This window comes from Syngnathus floridae, chromosome 3, assembly GCF_059516105.1.
Source record: "Syngnathus floridae isolate MCC-2025c chromosome 3, RoL_Sflo_1.0, whole genome shotgun sequence".
Taxonomy (NCBI): domain Eukaryota; kingdom Metazoa; phylum Chordata; class Actinopteri; order Syngnathiformes; family Syngnathidae; genus Syngnathus; species Syngnathus floridae.
In genome coordinates, this window is record NC_142415.1 from 2,725,105 (window position 1) to 2,743,090 (window position 17,986).

Consider the following 17,986-nt stretch of genomic DNA (forward strand, 5'->3'; position numbering starts at 1 on the left):
GAAAATGCATATTAGCAAGTAACTCGCAATATTTATGAAGAGTCACATTTGTACAAATCCATAACAAATAACACATTTGTAAGACACTTGTGTATTTGAGTGTGTCTGACCCTGTGTCTTCCTCCCAGTAGTAATAGCTCCTGGTCAGATGTGAGTGGTTGAGCTTCTCCTTCTGCATTGTTCTCATGAAGACTCCTGTCTTCCGGGTCTGTTTGGTCAGGCGATTGTGAATGTCAGAGATGACAACAAAGGTAGTGCCTTGAGGGTAGCACACACCCACATTGATCCAGTCATTTCTGTAATAAAAAAATGATATCAAGAAGTCCAAAGGATTAGTGTTTTGCGGGTATTTAATACTCTAATAAAAACTCTGTTGGAATAGTTGGACTACAATACTTACCGTATTTGCCGGTGTATTGGTCGACCTTTTTCGATCCAAAATCGACCGAAAAAAATCGACCTCGACTTATACACCGAGTCATAAAATTTAACTTCGTATTCATCGCTTCAAATGTGATGGTAACCAAGGCCGTTTCTCATGCATCTCATTGTGCGTGGGTGTGCGTCCGTCAGGCTCATCAAACAGCGAGAAACTGAATCATTATAAAGCGTTCGTCGCATTAACACGCATCCTCAGCAACAATTTCAAATATTCTCACCTCAATAACGGACATCGAAAGCCAGGCAGCGACGATGACTGCTAGGGGGAAGTACTGGGTATTGAGCGAATGTGCGAGTCATCGCGCGTCAAGCAACGACAATAACTACCGGTACGTAAACATTCAATCGCCATGTCTAAATGAATGTCGTTGGCACTTAGAAAATATTCGCCAAACTTGGCCAGACTTCCAGGGGAAGAGGCCGAATTTTCACTTGTTCTGGCCGACCGGAGGAACCAGCCGAGGCGGACACTTTACGGCGGTTGAGTCGTTGGCACTTAGAAAATATTCGCCAAACTTGGCCGGACTTCCAGGGGAAGAGGCCGAATTTTCACTTGTGGTGGCCGACACGGGGAACCAGCCGAGGCGAACACTTTACGGCGGTTGAGTCGTTCGCACTTTGAAAATATTTGCCAAACTTGGCCAGACTTCCAGGGGAAGAGGCCGAATTTTCACTTGTGGTGGTCGACACGGGGAACCAGCCGAGGCGGACACTTTACGGCGGTTGAGTCGTTGGCACTTAGAAAATATTCGCCAAACTTGGCCGGACTTCCAGGGGAAGAGGCCGAATTTTCACTTGTTCTGGCCGACATGGGGAACCAGCCGAGGCGGACTCTTTATGGCGCAAGAGCCGTTGGCACTTAGAAAATTAGAACCGGGCGGCGTGCGCGAGTGCGCGGCCCGCTGGAAGTCGAATGAGGCTCTGCGATTTCATCCGCGGTGCTTATAAAGTGCCGATCCGCCGGCCGGAGCTATTTTCGGCCACCCGGCGCGTGCGCACGGCCTCCCGGCTGTGCCGGGCGGCGTGCGCGAGCTCGCCGGCTGCTGGAAGTCGAATGAGGCTCCGCGATCTCTTCCGCGGTGCTTATAAACTGCCGATGCGCTCGGCGGGAGCTATTCCCGGCCACTTGGCGCGTGCGCACGGCCTCCCGGATGTGCCGGGCGGCGTGTGCGAGCTCGCCGGCTGCTGGAAGTCGAATGAGGCTCTGCGATCTCCTCCGCGGTGCTTATAAAGAGCCGATCCGCTCGGCGGGAGCTATTTCCGGCCACTTGGCGCGTGTGCACGGCCTCCCGGTGGTGCCGGGCGGCGTGCGCGAGTGCGCTGGCCGCTGGAAGTCGAATGAGGCTCCGCGATCTCCTCCGCGGTGCTTATAAAGTGCCGATCCGCTCGGCTTGGAGCTATTTCCGGCCTCCCGGTGGTGCCGGGCGGCGTGCGCGAGCTCGCCGGCCGCTGGAAGTCGAATGAGGCTCCGCGATCTCCTCTGCGGTGCTTATAAACAGCCGAGCCGCTCGGCTGGAGCTATTTCCGGCCACTGCGCATGCGCCCGGCCTCCCGGAATTTGAACACATTTCGTCAATAAATTTCGCATATTTCTGATTGAATTTTGAAGTTTAATATAATGCAACAATTGAGCTCGACTTATACAAAGGATATATCATAAAATCGTAAATTTCCGTCGAATTTTAGGGGGTCGATTTATACACCGAGTCGATTTATACACTGGCAAATACGATAGTTGTTATGTAACACGTCTCTCAAAATTAAGCATTAAACTTGTAAAGTTTGATTTTTTTTTTTTGTGACACAGCCATTTAAATAATTTACTAGTTGGCCACCATCTATCAGAATACAACCCAGAACTATTCAGGTCACGCAGCATGCCATTGACTTTTGACAAAGACAAAAATCAATGGCATGCTGCGTGACTTGCTACACACCTACAGATGGTGCCATTGTCATTTTCATTGCTATCAATGGTGCAGCGTCAGATGAGCAACAAGTGCCAATAATAGACCACCAAGAAAGACTTGCCCATTTTTGCGAGTACCTAAAGTATTACAAACAATAAGTTTTACTGCCTGTCATACTAATTGACCAGAGTTTTGTAGATTAAACCCTGATAAAATGTTAATCTTGAAACGGCTCATAGTAAGTGAATCTCCATCCTCTCACAAACCTATTAAGACACAATGTCTAAGTATTGCTGGGGCGGGTTTCATGGAGCTTTCTGGGCTGTATAGAGCCAGGGCCACTAGGAAAGCTAGGGCTATTCTGTCCGACGAATAGCCCCACCTGCTGGCCTTCCACTACAGGCTCCTGCCGTCTGGCCGCCGGTACTTGTTATCTAGGCTCAGAACAAATACCTAAAGGAACATCTTTGTGCCAACCACTATAGACTTCTTGAAACAGGTATTGTGAGCCTGCCCCTGAGGTATAGGTGTCTGGATGCTGCACAATGTAATGATTATGATTGTATAATTGAACGCATCACCTGGCCATATTGTGTGATGTTGATAAATGAATGGTGACTCTCTGTTGTTCTGTTGTTGCGAAACAAATTGCCACTCCGGGGGATAATAAAGATTCTGAAGTCCAAATCCATGCTAATTGCTTAGAATACAATATTAGTCTGGTGCATTTATACATTTATATACCTACTATCTGCTTACTCAATTAGGGTGTGATGATTACTTTCTGTACGGCTTACTGACAGGACCTTATTCAGTGCGAATTCAGGGGCATGCTAAGCACAGTTGGATGCCTGGGATAGAATGGTCATTTTTTGAGGGGGGTGGGGTGTAAACATTTGCTTCAAACATAAGCAAGCAAATTTTCATTTGGATTTTATTTCACGATCAGCTATGGACATATGTAACTAGTGGCATTTCTACTCCTACGACAACCACCTAACTTGAGGAACACACACTGCCAGCTCGAAGGTGCAGAATTCTAACGTGTTGAGTTAACTTGCTTTTTAACTGTAAAGATGGACTTGGGCCTTTCTATGCCCCCTCTATTTATGCAGGATGCCACTTTAAAATGCACACAAATGAATTATTGAGATGCAGATCAATGTGCACCTAAAACATTTATGGTGGCAAACACACACGTCCAATTGTTTTTTGTCTTCCTTAACAACATTTCAGCTATGATATGTTGCCATGCACATATAGTGGCCGCGGTCAAAAGTTCACGTCACGCTTATTTGAGCATGTTTTTGTCCCTAAATTTCTCTCAGTTTGAAAATTCAAACAAATAATCAAAGTAATATCTATTGTAAAACAAAATGAAAATGAACATTTCCCATTAAATTTCCCTCCCTGCTTGCCTTATGTGAGTCGCTTGTAGCACCAGCGCACGTCCGCGTGATGTATGCATCGACAAACAGATCAATTTTAAATAATCACAAAAGCACAGGGGACATTTCTAAACTACACAACAAAGGAAATCAATTTTTGGTTTTTACATTTTCTCCAAGAGACGGGGACAAATTGTATCCCATAAGAGACTGGTTAAGACAAATTCTGGGGAAAACAGTCCAAGAAAAACTGGACTTTATAAGACTACGTCTGCTTTGCTGTGTCTTTTTGCTATACACAAGTATTTTATTTCAGTGTAGGTATGTATGAGTGGAAAAGTTAGCATACACAAATTGGCAGGAGCCTCTGCGTTAACATTTGTGGTGAGAGCAATGTGATTTTTGTATTTTAAAAATTGATAAAAAAAATATTGATAAAAGGATATTGTACTGAAGTATATACTTGGCAACTCTGGGTTGTGGATTTCTTTCATTGGCATATCAGCCCAAACATTCTTTGCCAGGTTTCAACGTGTTTTGCCTTATATTTACCACATAAAAGAATATTCTGCGTGTATAGCTGCTTCTCTGATATTCATTAGAATATTCAAATTAACATTGAGAACAATGTATGATCAATAATCTGTTAAGAAATGAGTTTTATGTTAAGAGTAGTAGTAGTAGTAGGAGGAGGAGTAGGAATAGGAGTAGGAATAGGAATAGGAGTAGGAGTAGGAGTAGTTGTAGTAGTACACGAGTAGCAGAGGAGAACATGCAAACTCCACACAGGAAGGCCAGAGCAGGAATGAAACCCTGCACCTCTGAAACTGGGAAGTGAATGTGCTAACCAATGCGCCACCATGCTGCCTCAATTTGAATAATGATAATAATATAATAATAATAATAATAATAATCATCATCCACCTCAAAGTTCGGAAGGTTGTGGGTTCGATTCCACCTTCGGCTTTCCCTGTGTGGCGTTTGCATGTTTTCCCCAGGAACTCCGGTTTCCTCTCACATCCCAAAAACATGCTTGGTAGGTCGATTGAGCACTCCAAATTGCCCATAAGTGCGTGTGCGACTGGTTGTTCGTCTCTGTGTGCTCTGCGATTGGCTGGCAACCAGTACAGGGTGTCTGCCCCTGCCTCCTGCCTGATGACTGCTGGGATAGGCTCCAGCACACTCGTGACCCCCAAGGGGACAAGCGGTACGAATAATGGATGGATGGATCTCTTCAAAGCTGCATGTTTATTTAAAACTTGCAGGAAAATGTCTTTGAAAAACGTCCAGGATTGCTCTACGTCTAGAATTAGATTTAGTATATATTCCCAGTTTACCAAACACAAATCATGATGAAAGACTTGCTCATGAAAATGTTTAAAATTCTTTCTGAAAACAATACGGGGCTTGCATTTTGGAATCCTAGTGCTTCTATATGATGATGATGATGATCACTTCGGTCATTACAATCGACATTGAAGGAAGAAAATCTATGTAGCATGTTAGTTAAGATCAAGTCAATCAAGATAGATTTATCTGGACTTTTGGGATGAGACCTGGTGGGAAAGTTGAATAAATGTCTGAGATTAGTAGAATTAAAATATCTTTTACACTCATCAGAAGTTGTATTTAACTAGTCCCAGTTTTCTACTGGTCAGAGCTTAGCCATCATCTTTGGAAAACAGTGACTCATTGTATGTGCCTTCTTATTTTTACTTTTTGTATTGTTTACTTGAATGTGTAATATGTCTTGTCACCGTGGGATAGTAAGAAACGAAATTTCGATCTCTTTGTATGTCTTGGTATGTGAAGAAATTATCAATAAAGCAGACTTTGACTTTGACTCTACGACGATGCTACTGAGGTATGTAGTTCAACTACCTGAAATGTTGTTACTGCCCAACACTGGGGTGTCATAAAATAAAAGCAGAATTTGAGTGCAATCTTTATTCAGCATTAATGTACATATACATACCTGTGCTGTATGTGTGTTCGCCACTGAACCTCTCTAAAAAAATTGTCACTCAACGATCCACATTTGTAATCAAGCATTTTGAGTGAAACATAATCGCTGTTTTTTGTGTTCCACTGTGTCTCTGTTTTCATCTTGCTACTATAAACCATGACCATGTTCACTTACTTGTTGAAGTTAATAAGCCAGATGGTGACCTCAGCAGGTGCGGCTTGGTCCCAATGGATGGTATACCCCTTGGCCAAAGTGACAACTGGTTGGAACTGCTGGTAGTGCTTCCTCTTTCCCAACGCACCCTCTAAAGTTAGGGGTCGGTCAGGGTATTCATCTCTTACTATGTGCATGTTCAGATTGGCAGGATTACGTGTCTGGACGTAGAGCTGTAGGAAATAAACATTGCGTTGTTAGGCTGATCTAAGTCTTAATTTTTTGGGTATTTGGTGTATTATTTAGTAAACTAGAAAGGTTTAAATATAAATATTTATGTACATGTTTGTTTGTTTGTTTGTTTATTTCGGCTTGTACATTGTCACCATTCATTACAATTCATCCACTGTTATTACATGACTTGCTGAAATGGGATGAAGCAATTCTGCTTATCTAGTCCCGCCCAGATTTCAACCAAGAATTTACATAATTACACTTCTATTTTGTTGCTTATAAAGTCCCCTCCGTGAGTCGTCACTTTATCGTGGTGGAGGGGTTTGCGTGCCCCTATGATCCTAGGAACCATGTTGTCTGGGGCTTCATGCCCCTGGTAGGGTCACCCATGGCAAACGGGTCCTAGGTGAGGGGCCAGACAAAGCACGGCTCACAAGCCCCTTATGATGAATAACATAAATGGATTACGTTTTCCCTCGCCCGGACGCGGGTCACCGGGGCCCCCCTCTGGAGCCAGGCCTGGAGGCGGGGTTTGAAGGCGAGCGTCTGGTGGCCGGGCCTTCACCCATGGGGCCCGGCCGGGCACAGCCCGAAAATGAAACGTGGGTCCCCCTTCCCATGGGCTCACCACCTGTGGGAGGGGCCAAAGGGGTCGGGTGCAGTGTAAGCTGGGCGGCGGCCAAAGGCAGGGACCTTGGCGGTTTGATCCCCGGCTGCAGAAGCTGGCTCTTGGGACATGGAATGTCACCTCTCTGGCTGGAAAGGAGCTGGTGTGCGAGGCAGAAAGGTTCCGACTAGAAATAGTCGGACTTGCCTCCACGCACAGTTTGGGGACCGGTACAAGCCCTCTCGAGAGGTGCTGGACTCTCTTCCACTCTGGAGCTGCCCACGGTGAGAGGCGTCGAGCAGGTGTGGGTATACTTATTGCCCCCCGGCTGGGCGCCTGCACATTGGGGTTCACCCCGGTGAACGAGAGGGTAGCCTCCCTCCGCCTTCGGGTGGGGGGACGGGTCCTGACTGTTGTTTGTGTCTATGCACCAAACGGCAGCTCAGAGTACCCACTCTTCTTGGAGTCCCTGGAGGAAGTGCTGGAGAGCGCTCCTTCTGGGGACTCCATCGTTCTATTGGGTTACTTCAATGCTCACGTGGGCAATGACAGTGAGACCTGGAAGGGCGTGATTGGGAGGAACGCCCCCCCCCGATCGGAACCCGAGCGGTGTTCTATTGTTGGACTTCTGTGCTCGACACGGATTTTCAATAATGAACACCATGTTCAAACATAAGGGTGTCCATGTGTGCACTTGGCACCAGGACACTTTGTAGTCATGTCATCGGATTTGCGGCCGCATGTTTTGGACACTCATGTGAAGAGAGGGGCGGAGCTGCCACCTGGTGGTGGGTTGGCTCCGATAGTGGGGGAAGATGCCGGTCCGACCTGGCAGACCCAAACGCTCTGTGAGGGTCTGCTGGGAACGTCTGGCAGAATCCCCTGTCAGGAAGAGCTTTTCCCACGTCCCCGGGGAGGCGGGGGACATTGAGTCTGAGTGGACCATGTTCCGCGCCTCCGTTGTTGAGGCGGCTGACCGAGGCTGTGGCCGTAAGGTCATTGGTGCCTGTCGTGGCGGTAATCCCCAAACCCGCTGGTGGACACCGGCGGTAAGGGATGCCGTCAAGCTGAAGAAGGAGTCCTATCGGGCCGTTTTGGCCTGCGGGACTCCGGAGGCAGCTGACAGGTATCGGATGGCCAAGCGGAACGCAGCTTCGGCGGTTGCCGAGGCAAAAGCCCGGGCGTGGGAGGAGTTTGGTGAGGCTATGGAGAATGACTTCCGGACGGCTTTGAGGAAATTCTGGTCCACCATCCGGCGTCTCAGGAGGGGGAAGCAGTGCAACGTCAACACTGTTTACAGTGGGGATGGCGTGCTGCTGACCTCGACTCGGGACGTCGTGAGTCGGTGGGGAGAATATTTTGAAGACCTCCTCAATTCCACCTACACGCCTTCCATTGAGGAAGCAGGTCCTGGAGACTCTGAGGCGGATTCTCCAATCTCTGGGGTCGAAGTCACTGAGGTAGATTAAAAACTCCTCGGTGGCAAGGCCCCGGGGGTGGATGAGATCCGCCCGGACTTCTTAAAGGCTCTGGATGTTGTAGGGCTGTCATGGCTGACACGCCTCTACAACATTGCGTGGACATCGGGGACAGTGCCTCTGGATTTGCAGACTGGGATGGTGGTTCCCCTCTTTAAGAAGGGGGACCGGAGGGTGTGTTCCAATTACAGGGGAATCACACTCCTCAGCCTCCCTGGTAAGGTCTATTCAGGGGTGCTGGAGAGGAGGGTCCGTCGGGAAGTCGAACCTCGGATTCAGGAGGAGCAGTGTGGCTTTCGTCCTGGCCGTGGAACAGTGGACCAGCTCAACACCCTCGGCAGGATCCTCGAGGGTGCATGGGAGTTTGCCCAACCAGTCCACATGTGTTTTGTGGACTTGGAGAAGGCGTTCGACCGTGTCCCTCGGGAGGTTCTGTGGCGGGTGCTTCGGGAGTAAGGGGTGCCGAGCCATCTGATAAGGGCGGTTCAGCCCCTGTATCACCGATGCCAGAGTCTGGTCCGCATTTCCGGCAGTAAGTCCGATTCGTTCCCCGTGAGGGTTGGACTCCGCCAAGGCTGCCCTTTGTCACCGATTCTGTTCATAATTTTTATGGACAGAATTTCTAGGCGCAGCCGAGGCGTTGAGGGGGTCTGGTTTAGGGACCTCAGCATCGTGTCTCTGCTTTTTGCAGATGACTTGGTGCTGTTGGTTTCTTTAGGCCGTGATCTCCAGCTCTTGCTTGAACGGTTCGCAGCCGAGTGTGAAGCGGTCGGGATGAGGGTCAGCACCTCCAAGTCCATGGTCTTCGATCGGAAAAGGGTGGAATGCCCTCTCCGGATCGGGGATGAGATCCTGCCCCAAGTGGAGGAGTTCAAGTATCTTGGAGTCTTGTTCACGAGTGAGGGGAGGATGGAGCGCGAGATCGACATGCGGATCAGTTTAGCGTCGGCAATAATGCGGACCATGTACCGGTCCGTTGTAGTGAAGAGAGAGCTGAGCCAAAAGTTAAAACTCTCAATTTATCAGTCGATTTACGCTCCTACCCTCACCTATGGTCACGAGCTATTGGTCGTGACCAAAAGAACGAAATCCCGGATACAAGTGGCCGAAGGGAGTTTTCTCCGCAGGATGTCTGGGCTCTCCCTTAGAGATAGGGTGAGAAGCTCGGTCATCCGGGAGGGACTCGGAGTAGAGTCGCTACTCCTCCATGTTGAGAGGAGCCAGATGAGGTGGCTCGGGCATCTTACCAGGATGCCTCCTGGACGCTTCCCTGGGGAGGTGTTCCGGGCATGTCCCACCGGTAGGAGACCCCGGGGACGACCCTGGACGCGCTGGAGACTATGTCTCTCAGCTGGCCTGGGAACGCCTTGGGATCCCCCGGGATGAGCTGGATGAAGTGGCTGGGGAGAGGGAAGTCTGGGAGTCCCTCCTAAAGCTGCTGCCCCCGCTATCCGACCCTGGATAAGCGGAAGAAGATGGATGGATGGATACTTATAAAGTGAAAAAAACAAGTTTGACATTCTAATCAGAATCAATCAATCAGAAAACCTTTATTGTCATTCTACATAGTACAATGAAATTGGAGACCTCCATCCAGTGCATGAGGTAGATACGAGTAACATAGTCAAGTAATCGACTAGTAGAAAAGTAGATGGATAATCAGAAACAGTAGTGCGGACAAAGTGCAGTAGTAGTGCAGGAGGAAAGTGTCATCAGTGTCGGCTGGAGTTGAGGGCGGCTATGGCTTGGGGAAAGAAACTGTTTTTGACTCTGTTTGTCCTGGTCTTCATTTGCCTGTAGCGTCTTCCAGGTCAAACAGGGCGGAGCCAGGGTGGGAGCTGTCCGCTGAGATGGCCTTAGCCCTGCTGAGGCAGCGGGTAGTGTAGATGTCCGTAAGGGAGGGGAGAGGGCGGCCGATGTTCCTCTGGGCTGCCTTCACCACTCTCTGCAGCTTCTCCCTGTCAGCGGCGGTGGAGCTGCCGAACCATACTACGATGCAGTAGGTCAGAAGACTCTCGATGGAAGATCGGTAGAAGGTCAGCAACAGGTCGGTGTTGAGGTTGTACCTCCTGAGGACTCTCAGGAAGTGTAACCGCTGCTGAGCCTTCTTGACGATGGTGGTGATGTTCTCTGACCAGGAGATCCGGTCAGAGATGTGGACGCCCAGGTACTTGGTGCTGTGGACCCTCTCCACCTGCTCGCCGTTGATGAAGAGGGGAGTTGGCTCAGGGCTGTGTCTTCTGAAGTCTATGATGAGCTCGTTGGTCTTCTTGGTGTTCAGAGCGAGATTGTTCTCAGAGCACCAGTCGACCAGCTCTCTGTAGGCTACCTCATCGCCATTGGAGATGAGACCGACCACAGTGGTATCGTCGGCGAACTTGACAATCCGGTTGTGGTTGTGAGCCGGTCTGCAATCATGAGTGTAGAGGCAGAAGAGGAGGGGGCTCAACACACAGCCCTGTGGGGAGCCGATGCTCAGCGTACGGGTGGAGGAGAGGCGGGAGCCAACTCTCACAGCCTGGAGTCGGTTGGTCAGAAAGTCATTAATCCAGGCACATGTGAGAGAGGGGAGTCCGAGAGTGTCCAGCTTTGTGGTGAGTCTGTCCGGGAGGATGGTGTTGAATGCCGAACTGTAATCCACAAAGAGCATCCGGACATAGCTCTGCTGCTGCTCCAGGTGGTTCACCGCACAATGGAGGGCTACGGCGATGGCGTCCTCTGTGGATCTGTTGGTCCAGTATGCAAACTGGTGGGGGTCGAGGTGTGGGGGAAGATAATCCTTGATGTGCTGAAGAACCAGCCTCTCAAAGCACTTCATGATCACCGGAGTGAGGGCCACTGGTCGGTAATCATTCAGGCTAGAGATGGCCGACTTCTTCGGCACTGGGATGATGGTTGAGGTTTTCAGGCAGGGCGGGACGGTTGCTAGGGCCAGGGAGCGGTTGAAGATCGTGGTGAAGGTGGGGGCGAGCTCCTCAGCGCAAGCCCTCAGCACCTTGAAATGTGTTACTTATAAAGTGAAAAAAAAACCAAGAATGACATTCTAAATTGGATAGTACTGTATTTTTCAGACTATAAGTCGCTCCGTAATATAGGTCGCATTAGCCATAAAATGCACAATAACGTGAAAAAAAAAAACATATATAAGTCGCCTCCGGAGTATGAATTGCATTTTGGGGGAAATGTATTCGACACAATCCAACACCAATAACAGGCATGAACGAGCAACAACAGGCTAAACGATAGGTATGCTAACGTGACATAAACACAAACGAAGAGCTGAGAACGGGCCTGACGTAACATTCAGAGTTATTCAAATAACTATTACATAAATAACACGTTTATAAAACCATCTGTGTCACTCCAATTCATTAAATCCATCGATCGTCCTTCATGTCAACAATGCCGGCCGGGTGCACGCCACTGACGGCGGTTGCAATTCAAAATATTCCACATGCCCATATAACGATATATAAATTATATATCAAATAACTATTATATAAGCAACAATATTATCAAACTATCTGTGTCACTCCAAATCATTAAATCCATCAATCGTCCTTTATGTCAACAATGCCGGCCGGGTGTGCGCAGCTGACGGCGCTTGCACTTCAAAATATTCCACAGGCCAATATAACGATATACAAATTACATATCAAATAACTATTATATAAGCAATAATATTATCAAACCATCTGTGTCACTCCAAATCATTAAATCCATCGATCAAATTCCTCGTTCTTTGTCAACAACGACGCGTGTGCGCCCTGACGTCAGCATCGTCGTTATTCCACAGATCTAGTATATAACTATATTGTAACGTTAACAAAGTACAAGGAAAGACGTGGGTTTGGTAAACAGCTCTTTATTTAACAAAACAAAAGTTCAATGAGCCAACAACTACTTAACTGTAACAATAAAAACATATACAAGTTGCTCCATGAAATAAAATATATCAAATAACTATAACATAAATAGTTCACCGCCACACGGCCCCAAGCACCGGCGTCGACTTCCAGGCGTGTGGCGGCATGGACTTCCATCCCCGGAGATGGCACTTCCAGCCACGGAGGTGGAAGAGAGCTCCATGGAATAGGACCGGGCGTGCGTAAAAGCCATGTCCGAGCCCCATCCACTGTCCCTGGACAGCCACCGGGCCAAGTGCCAGCCCCCGACTTCCATCCACAGAGGTGAAAGAGAGATCCATAGAATAGGACCAGGCGTGCATAAAAGCCATAATAGTTTTTCAGTTTTTTAGTGTTTCACTCCAAATCATTAAATCCTTCAAACTCTTCGTCCTCCGTGTCACTTACAAACAAAGCCGCTAATGATGCCGGTAGTATGTGGGGCCCTTCGTCATATTTGTCATCCCGTGATCGAAACTTTGTCCTTTATGTAAACAGCCACGTCACTTGAAATTCTAATTACAATAATCCCTTGCTACATCGCGGTTCGTTTATCGCGGTTTCACCTTTTTTTTTTAATTTTGAAAATTTGTGAAAAAATTCACATATAAGTCGCTCCTCAGTATAAGTCGCCCCCCCATCCAAACTATGAAAAAAAACGCGAATTATAGTTCTTTTTGTCCCAGGGTCCGAATGACCAGGATTCTTGACAGTTCATAAGAGTCATTTGTCAGAATCTAAACTCTATCCTTCTAATTTGTACTACTACTTGTACTATTTAGGGTCACATTTAGGGTCACAGAGTAGGTCGAACCCGTCATAGTAAACTGGGCAAAATACAAAGTGACACCAAAACTAAATTCTGATACCACTAGTACTTTTGAAATTTGAAAAAATTAGATCATTTCAAAGAAAGACCTATACTGTTTACATATCCCAATAAAGTATTTTTTCTTAAAATTGGAGTCTAATGGCAATTTTCAATTGCTATATTTTTTTTTTCATTTGGTCATAAATTAAATATTTTGGATAGAACATGCAAAAAAATTAAGCTTGATGGATGGATGATAGATGGATGGATGGACCGATGGAAAGATGGCTCTATCAGTGGATCAATCAATAGATGAATGGATAGATGTATAGATGGATGAACGGACCGATGGAAAGATGGCTCTATCAATGGATCAATCAATAGATGGATGGATAGATGTATAGATAAATCGGTAGAAATGACACAAATCAATACAAATGAAATAATTTAGTCACCAGAAAAAAAGTAAAACTCTAACGAATCAAATTGAATACTTGAATACTTTTTTTTTTGTGGCCCTTGAATGCTTCAGCAGTGCTTTTCAAAACCCCGATGCTACTGCTAATGTAAGCTGCTATCACATCAATGATCGTCGACTTGTGACAAAAGCGCACGTCCGTCAACTGCCGTTATACGACAGCAGCCAGCTCAGCAACACTCGTGGCATTTCTATCAAAGGCAATGTATGTGCGTTGAAAATAAGCGATAACTTACTAATTTCTGAACAATTTTCATGATGCTTCCATCTTTTTCAATGCCAGTGTTTGCTATCAATACAGAAAATGCATTTTTGAATATTTACGTAGCTTTGAACACGAACATGGAACATGACAACATTTTTTCCCAAGAGTGTTAATGTAATTACTGTAGATTGAAGATCTAAAGTTAAGTACGTACAGCTGGGCAAAATAAACTTAAACATTGCTATCGTTGGACAGCAAATATTGTAACTGGGAATATCGAATTAATCTAGGAAATGAAAAAGCACTGTCATACACATACACAAACAGTGCAATGCACTAGTGCTGATATAAATTGGGATTGTTTGGCCCTGGTAGAGGTCTGCAGTCAACTGAACACTGTTGTAGTTATCATTAAAAAGGCAGAGTTTTGACGACTTATGTAGTGGCTTTAATTAGACTGTGCAGACATAACTAATTTGTAGCTTGTGAATGTAAGTCAAGGAATACATGTTAATGGTGGATTTAATTATCTTGGAAAGACAGAAAAGCTAATATGATTAAAAAAAATACAGTGATCCTCTTTCTTTGCAGGGGTTGCGTTCCAGACACACCCGCAATTAATGTAAACACTAACACTGAACGTATTCAAACGTAAAAACATTGCAAACACCTTGGCCTTGCTTTGCCTTGTGAGTGTTTTAGCTGCTTTCCTGCGCTGTGGCCGGAACATGCATCGGGGAGCACGTTCTATTTCTAGCTTGGCACATGCAGGTCACAATGGGCCCATCAAGCCGGGAGTACAAAATGATTGCCATATACCAACGATTTCCGTGACGGTGAACTTTTCCAAAAGAAAATTAGATATGTTTACACATAAATCTGTGAAATTGGGACACCAACAATTGAACCACAATATACAAGCAATACCTGTGTTTGTATGTTGTAAGAACAGTATGTTTCTATGTTGATGACTTACCTGTGCATAGTGCCCACTGCAGATGGCAGCCCTCCAATCAGGCACATCAATGCACTCAGGGTGACGGAGCAGCCAGTTGTCTTCCTTAACCAGGTAAGCTCCGGGATACTCACTCACAGAGCCGTCAATGTCATGGAAAATAGTGGTCTTGTCCCCATCCATCTGCATCTTATTAAACCATGGACCAGGCTCCCCAAAAAACACACGTGATGTGATCTACGTGAGAGAGAGAGCAATTTTTAGCAAATAAAATTCTATATCGTATATCTATATATGAAGCATTTTGTTACAGCTGCAGCTGTTGTAAGATGTGCTATATAAGTAAAGTTGAAGGATGTTGGCATGTTTAATGGCGAACTTGCCCAACTGTTTAATTTGGATACAGAAGATGAGGACTTGGACAGATTTGCGTATGAATATTGATTAACAATATTGTGAGTACAGTACAGTACAGTACATGGTTAAACAGTAGAATAAAGTGCAACCGAATTCACTGTCTTGCTCTCGTGACGTTTTTTTGTTTACCGTAAGTCATGGCATGCATGCGCCCTATAATGCGGTGCACCCTATGTGTGGATTAAATACAAAATAGACCCCGCAATTGAGTATGCGCCTTTTAACCTGAAGCACCTTATGGTGCAGAAATTACGGTACATTATTAGTGTGTTTTCCCAAGTATCACCCAAAGTACATTCTATATTTTAATTTATGATTGACAACTTTTCTACCAAAATGTCTTATTTTCCTTAAAGATAAAACGGCATCTGGTTTATAGATGGTAGAAGTGTATGTCTTGCATGTTTTAAAATGTAGTTCCCTCGAAATATACAAACAATGCTTCAAGGATTTAACGCACAACTCTTAACTCACAGGTACATGGTCAAATTTGATGTCTGTCACGTTATTGTTGGGGCAACTCTGCCATGAGTTGTTGAGCCTAAACCCAAAAGCACTGCTGTGGCGTCCCTCCAGAGCTGCGTATTTACGAAACGTACAGTTTTGCACGTTGATGGGCCCATCGTAGATCTGCATGCCCCGGATAGGGAAATCACTGCACAGAAAAAAACTCATGGTTAACTTGTTTTCCGATATAGCAGAATATAATCATAACAGCATTTTGAATCCACTTTATTGTTTGTGGATCTAAAATAGACGATGGGATAAAGAGTTTTTCTATGTTCACTTTCACTTACATGCCTCGCGGGAGGGTCCTGCCAGTGAGGTCAGCACCCCCTAAGCCCCAGATACTGTTATCAAGGAGTTGCATTCCATGATTGTCACTTTCCCCCACAAACAGAGAATTCTTCACCTGCTGACGAGAACCATCATCATCTGGAAACGTTCCTCCACTGCACACACAGATGGTAAACGTTAACTCCAACAATTAGAGGCACTTTTGATTTATTATTGTTGAAATTTATTGATATTGTATGTGCCAGTGACTCAGCAGCTCATCACACTCTCCTAAACTCCTTAACTTGTACTTTCTACCAATTATAATAAGAACAATAAAAAATATATAATAATGAAATATGAATCCACGTATAAAAATACAAAATACATTTTATTCATAAATTTCCTTACAAGGGGATACAGCAAGAACCATGGACGACTGAAAGTGCCAAAATTAAATAAATAAATACATCCATCTTCTGGCCCACTTTTGCTCACAAGGATCGCGAGCATGATGACTTGGGTCAGTAGGTGGGGGCCATCCCGAACTGGTCGCCAGCCAATTGCAGGGCACACAGAGACGAACAACCACTCGCACTCACACAATGGACATATCGGAATGATCAAGTGACCCTGCATGTTTTTGGGATGTGGGAGGAAACCGGAGTACCTGGAGAAAACCCACGCAGGCAAAAGGAGAACATGTAAACGCCACACTGGAAGTCTAACCCACAGCCTCTGCACTGTTAGGTGGATGTGCTAACCAGTTGACCACCGTGCCGCCACACATACAAGTATGAATAATACTTTATCCTACCCTACAGGCGTCACAAACTGACATTCATTTTTTGTCATTACCATCAAAAATTTAAATAACTGAATATTTTTTAAAGTATCACTTCAGTTGTCCTGTCACTGCTTGCAGATTTAAATTATTTTTCAATGTATTTTACATTTGATAACTGTTAGGGTTTTCCAGGTTATCTTTATCATAGGATTATGTTGGAATGCAACAGGTAATAAATACCTTACCTTGTCCTCCTTATCACAAGGTCGTAAAACATCCCCTGACATGTTTAGACTAGAGGACAAGGGCTTTAGCCAGTTTACCCAAACCCCCACTCTGTTTCTCTTAATAAATATCCCCTCGCAGGAACGAGGGTTCAGACTTCATTCCTTGAACGAGTGAACTCTCCACCTGCAGGTGTCTAAAAGGACTTGCTTGTCTCCCGTGTGGTTCTTGCAAAATATTGTTTGAGTGAGCAAATCTCTAACAATAACATTGCATCCATATTCCCACTTGTTAATATTCACCAGACTCTGTGTTCTTCTTTGTCCCTTTTCTACTTACAGGACTCTTTTTTACTTTGTGCTCTTAGGGTTCAGACCGAGAGAAACTACAACATTTAAGTGAAAAGGGTGCCAGGACTGCTAAAAAAAACATTCAGTTGAACATTTAAATGTTAAAAATGACAAGTTGTTTCTCCATTTGAGAGAGCTACATTTATTTGGTAAAATAAAACACCTTTTCATCAAAGTTGCAAAATACAATGGCAATATCAGAACACTGCATATGATACAGTGTTTATTTATTCATTTATTGGTTAGGAGCACGGTCCTCTCACCTTGCAGCCTGGTATTTGTTCTTCATTTTGCATTTTGAAATCTATTAAGTGTAACAAGGATTGAGACTGAAGTGTAATGGCATAATAGAGGTTTAAATCCACTGACTAAATGAAAATTAACAAATTAAATCATTCATTCATCTTTTGAAGCGCTTATTCTCAAGACGATTGCGGGCATCCTGGAGCCTTTCCCAGCAGTCTTTGAGTGCTAGGGCGCTACACTCTGAACTGGTAGTCCATCGATCCATCTATGCGTCCGCCCGCTCATCCGTCCATCCATCCATCCACCAACCCATTCATAATAATAATAATAATAATAATAATAATAGTAATAATAATGATAATAATGACGGCTGGGATAGGCTCCAGCACACCCGCGACCCCCGTGGGGACGAACCGGTTCAGAAAATGGATGGATAGATAATGACAATAATAGTAATAATTATTATTATTACCGTATTTTTCGGACTATAAGTTGCGTTTTTTTTCCATAGTTTGGGTGGGGGGGGCGACTTATACTGAGGAGCGACTTATATGTGAATTTGTTCATAAATTTTAAAAATAAAAAAATAAAAAAGTGAAACCGTGATAAACGAACCGCGATGTAGCAAGGGATTACTGTAATTTGAATTTCAA

General features: G+C 45.3%; 1 protein-coding gene across 6 annotated transcripts in view; it reads right to left on the bottom strand.

The window, feature by feature from the left end:
* The window catches only part of cemip (cell migration inducing hyaluronidase 1), a 197,236-nt gene that overhangs the window by 8,522 nt on the left and 170,728 nt on the right, over positions 1-17,986 (bottom strand). For all 6 annotated transcript variants that reach the window (XM_088370826.1, XM_088370827.1, XM_088370828.1 and 3 more), the window contains 5 exons: positions 15,746-15,901; positions 15,423-15,603; positions 14,553-14,768; positions 5,880-6,091; positions 111-296 (listed from right to left, as the gene is read on the bottom strand). In XM_088370826.1, coding sequence (XP_088226952.1) covers positions 111-296; positions 5,880-6,091; positions 14,553-14,768; positions 15,423-15,603; positions 15,746-15,901 — 951 coding nt within the window. The remainder of the gene's footprint in view (positions 1-110; positions 297-5,879; positions 6,092-14,552; positions 14,769-15,422; positions 15,604-15,745; positions 15,902-17,986) is intronic.